At 51.9% G+C, this 4,429-nt stretch overlaps 1 protein-coding gene across 1 annotated transcript; it reads left to right on the top strand.

Annotated features, from left to right (window-relative positions):
* Positions 1-400: 400 nt before the first annotated feature.
* Positions 401-2,831, top strand: elf3 (E74-like factor 3 (ets domain transcription factor, epithelial-specific)). Its single transcript, XM_053868601.1, has 9 exons — positions 401-462; positions 532-689; positions 959-1,192; positions 1,258-1,380; positions 1,450-1,593; positions 1,651-1,737; positions 1,808-1,924; positions 2,002-2,197; positions 2,270-2,831. Exons 2-9 carry the CDS (start codon positions 539-541, stop codon positions 2,379-2,381), a joined length of 1,164 nt encoding a protein of 387 aa, XP_053724576.1. The 5' UTR covers positions 401-462; positions 532-538; the 3' UTR covers positions 2,382-2,831.
* The last annotated feature ends 1,598 nt before the right edge of the window (positions 2,832-4,429 follow it).

Genomic DNA, 4,429 nt, shown 5'->3' with positions numbered 1-4,429 from the left:
TCGGACGGCCGTGCGGACTGAACAGACATGCCAGGGCTGTTTCAAGACGCCGGACAGGTCACGACCCCCTCGCAGCGATCCAGAAGACTTTGTCTTGGCTTTGACTGGACTCAATCAGTTGAAATGCTGAGGAGTGGGACTGATGTTGGATCAATAGCAACGTTTAGATGAGCTGTCAAAAAGACATTCTTGGCACCGTCTGCAGCGTGTTAGGAAGAAAAAAAACACGACAGAGAGAAATGCTGGTTTGTTGTGTTGACAGAGCTTTCGGGAAAGCAGAGCCTCGAGGTGTGGCGAGAGCTTCGCTGGAATTTCCCTCAGCTCACCTGAGCTCCGCCCCCTCCTCCCCGCGGAGCTTATAAAGCGCAGCAGGTGTACCGGCGGCTCAGCCAGTGGATGTTTTCCCTCCCGACAGCGTGGATCGTGTATCACAGCCTGTGGATTCTCCGCTTCAGCCGTCAGGTAAGCTGGCCGCCCCCGACAGCTGAGGCGTCTCGGTCCGCGTCTTCACGCCTGCGCTGCCGTCCTCAGGGTGGCCATGGCTTCCCCGTGCCTCAGCAGCGTTCTGACCCACGCCAACCTCACCATGTACCCGAGCGGCATCCCTGACCTCCACCAGCAGCCCCACCTGCTGCCCGGCGCCAGCCTGCACCACACCAACACGCCGGCGTACGACTGCGGCCTGAGCGGTGAGAAGCTTCTCTCCATTCTCACGCTTCCAAAGCCCATGAGCTCACTCTGTTTTGCTTTGACCTCATTTGGCCGGCGGCGGCTCAATCATTGACGGCGCGGTCAATGTTTAACTGGACATAATGCTCCAATAGCGCCACCTCACAGGCCGCTCTTTGTTTGCCTGACCTTGGGTTCAGGAGTCCTGACCTGGCGACGGCTCGTTTCGGTCCAAATGCTTGAGAGGTGGGGGAGAAACTGAAAGCAAAACTGCTTCTCTGCGCCTCAGGTCAGTGGTACCGGCAGGTGAACCCACTCTCCTGGAGCAAGGAGAACGTGCTGGAGTGGATCAGTGACCACGTGGAGGACAGCGGCTTTGATGCCAGCAGCCTGAGTCTGGCCTACTGCACCATGGACGGCAGCACCTTGTGCCAGCTGGACCTGCACCAGATGATGGGCTATTTTGGCCCGCAGATCGGTCCGCGCCTCCACCAGAACCTGCAGGAGCTCAAGACCAAATACGGTAAGGCCCTTTTTTGGAATCTACGTGGAAGCAAAGGTTTCACCTCTGTCCTTTCATCCATGCAGAGCTGCAGACTCTCTCCGGGCCTGAGATCAAGGAGACCTGCACGCTGCTGGACCGCTTCTTTGACAGCCTGGGACCCAACGTGCCAAAGTACCCCCTGCTGAGCACCCTGAGATTCGGCCAAGGTAGACGCCTCTCTGTGTGATGGAAGTGGGTGTGGCGGTCAGCCGTCTAACGGGGAAATACGTCGACAGCTGAGGCGGCGATGGGCCACGAGCGCTTCGACACCGCAGAGGACTTCGACCTCGACACACTGGCCATGCATCCCATCATGCACCACAGAGACGGCTACCTGTCTGATAACCAGTCGGACAGCGACTACAGCTCCTCGCCCAACAGTAAGTCTCCGGAGCGACGAGTGGCCCGAGCTCGTACTGACGTTGTCCACTCTTCAGGCGCCATTTTCGGCTTCCCGAGCATCGGCTCCCCGGAATCTGGCAGCTGTGAGTCCGAGCCGGAGTTCGCCTGTCCCAGGAACTCAAGTAAGGAGCGAGAGGACGCGCGACAGAAGAGTGAGCCAGAATAGGCGTCTCATGGAAGCTGTGTTCGCAGAGTCACAGATCAAGACGGAGAAGGGAGAGTCTCCGCTGAAGCGGCCCCGTGGTCGACCCCCCAAAACTGGACGAGACCCCAGCGCTTTCTACGACCACTCCAAGAAAAACAAACACGGTGAGTGTCGGAACTAGCCGCGGAACTGTCAGCATCGGCGCGAGCAAACACTGAGCGGCCGCGGCTTCCGTCTGCAGCGCCACGCGGCACCCACCTGTGGGAGTTCATCCGGGACATCCTGATCCATCCCGAGAAGAACCAGGGCCTCATGAAGTGGGAGGACCGCTGCGAAGGCGTCTTCAAGTTCCTCAAGTCGGAGGCCGTGGCCCAGATGTGGGGTCAGAAGAAGAAGAACGGCAGCATGACCTACGAGAAGCTCAGTCGCGCCATGAGGTGAGCAGCCGCCCGTGACATCGCCACACCTGCTCCGTGACAGGGAGAGTGACGCGCGGCCTCCTTCCTCAGGTACTACTACAAGAGAGAGATCCTGGAGCGGGTGGACGGCCGGCGCCTGGTCTACAAGTTCGGAAAGAACTCCAGCGGTTGGAAAGTGGAGGAGATCGGCGTGGGCATGTGAGGATGGCTGCGCTGCCAGGCGGTTGAGGAAACAGGAAAAACCGGCGCGGCCTGTTGGCGGGGGGGAAACCACCACGCTGCCCCGAACGTTAAGACACTGACTTCCTCTCTGTAGGAAGGTGTTGATTAAAATGTAAGCCATTGTTTTTGGCTCCAGTAGGTTTTATGAACCAATATTTTTAAGATGTTTTTTTTTTTTTTTTTCTGGAAGAGTTGAGATTGATTGGTTTGAAACTCTTTTGGCTTGTGTTGCTGTGATGAAGTGAAGGTGCGGATCTTCATGATGCAGCAGCAAATGAGGTGGTGAGGCGTTTGGGTCCGGAGCCTGAACTGTACCCACCTGTCCGTGCACTTGTTCTTTGTCCTGATCGACCCTCGAGCTGTCGCCCTTCTGCTCGCAATGAAAAGTCTTTGTATTTGCCTGAATCGTTTTTATACAATAAACTTTGATACTGAATTTCAAAAGCACACGCCGACACTTTCATTCCCATTCCTGATCCACAGCACAGCGCCAGAACTTTGAGGTCATGCTCTTTTTGTTTGTTACTCAGTTTATCACAGCGACAGCTTACGTGTGCCGTTAGTGCTGGACTTTAGGACTCAGCAGTGAGTCATTCTTATGGCCAGTTCCGCCACTGCTGGTTTGTTCTTCGCCCTTCAGCCGCCATAAACTGCCCACTGTTGGAGCAGGACCTTGTCTTCAAATCAACTGGACATGCAGCTCACCGCGGCTCTGATGACGGCAGCCAGAGATGTTTGGTTCCAGAAGCCTGAGCGGTCTCATGCTCTCCCTCTCTCCAGGTCCAAGGCTTCTCTTAGCAAGAAGAGGGTTGTTCAAGTGTACCATCAGTACGCTAAACTCAGGCAGTCGACCGGAAGTTTGCTTCTGACGTACCACATTTGAAATACTTAGAAGCAGCAGACTGAATACTATGATTTATATGAATACTAATATTATACCCAAGAATACTTAAACTAGTACTACTCATTTGCTGATGCGCACACTGCCCGTGAGCTGTACACAACTGGGAGGTGAATATGCACTCCATGACTCACAGAGATTATGACCAGAACTATACGACCATAACCCAGAGGTGGGCAACTACATTTCCTCGGAGCCAGGAGCTACGTTGTGACTGTAGAGAGGGGCCGTCAAACCCAAAGAGAGGAGGCTGAGAGAAAACAAGTGATGACGGCAGGCGTGTGATGATGAAATGACACTTTAAAAATGCACAGCAAATGTTGCTTTGTTGTGTTTCATTTCATTTCAACCTCATTCCATTTAAAGAGTCTTGATGTGTCTCACACATTTCAAAATCTACTTTCAATTCTGATGTATTTTAAGGGCTGAGAAATACTTACTAAAATAGTAAAAAGACGAACCATTGAGAAAAATGATCAAAGGAGAAAGTTATGTTTCAGTTGCATCATAATGAACAAAAAACAATGCACAAGACAAAAATGTCAGTCAGTCATGTCAGTTTTATAGTTTGACTCCAGGAGGGCCACATAAATACAGTCAACGGGCCGCATTTGGCCCCCGGGCCGCACTTTGCCCAGGTCTGCTGTAACCTATACATTTATTATTTGAAATGTGGATGAGAAGTACATTCCAAGTACACCAGTAGTACACTTCTTGTGTACTTACTGAATACTTGAAAGTATGCTTGAGTAAACTAAAAATGTTGCAATTCAGTCCGACGAAGTATAGACTTTCTAGTAAACTACTAATATATGGTTTGGAGTATACATACTTGAAAGTGTACTTTTGAAAACGTACCATTTACAAAAACGTTATTTGGTGCCCTCTCTTTCCGTACGATTTGCACACACTGGAATCACGTTTACAAACACATTTATGAACTTTGAATGACACGTGCATCAAAAAATGAGTGACTTTACTTTCTCTAGGAGACACGTGCTGGTGCTTCCCCTGAACTTGAGTACTGGATACACAGAATACATGATTGCGCCTTATCGTTTTCACGTATACAGAGCAGCTATGGCACTGAGCACTTTGATGTTCCTTTGACAGTATGACTTCTACCC

The sequence above is a fragment of the Synchiropus splendidus genome, chromosome 6 (genome assembly GCF_027744825.2).
Source record: "Synchiropus splendidus isolate RoL2022-P1 chromosome 6, RoL_Sspl_1.0, whole genome shotgun sequence".
NCBI classification, from domain to species: domain Eukaryota; kingdom Metazoa; phylum Chordata; class Actinopteri; order Syngnathiformes; family Callionymidae; genus Synchiropus; species Synchiropus splendidus.
Note: the sequence above shows the minus strand (reverse complement) of the source record. Positions and strands in the feature narration are given on the sequence as shown.

Excerpts from the sequence above, each read along its gene's own strand:
- elf3 (XM_053868601.1), top strand. The coding sequence starts at position 539 with ATGGCTTCCCCGTGCCTCAGCAGCGTTCTGACCCACGCCAACCTCACC. Across the intron at positions 1,193-1,257 it reads GGAGCTCAAGACCAAATACG|AGCTGCAGACTCTCTCCGGG; the intron begins GTAAGGCCCTTT and ends TCATCCATGCAG. Across the intron at positions 1,381-1,449 it reads CACCCTGAGATTCGGCCAAG|CTGAGGCGGCGATGGGCCAC; the intron begins GTAGACGCCTCT and ends ATACGTCGACAG.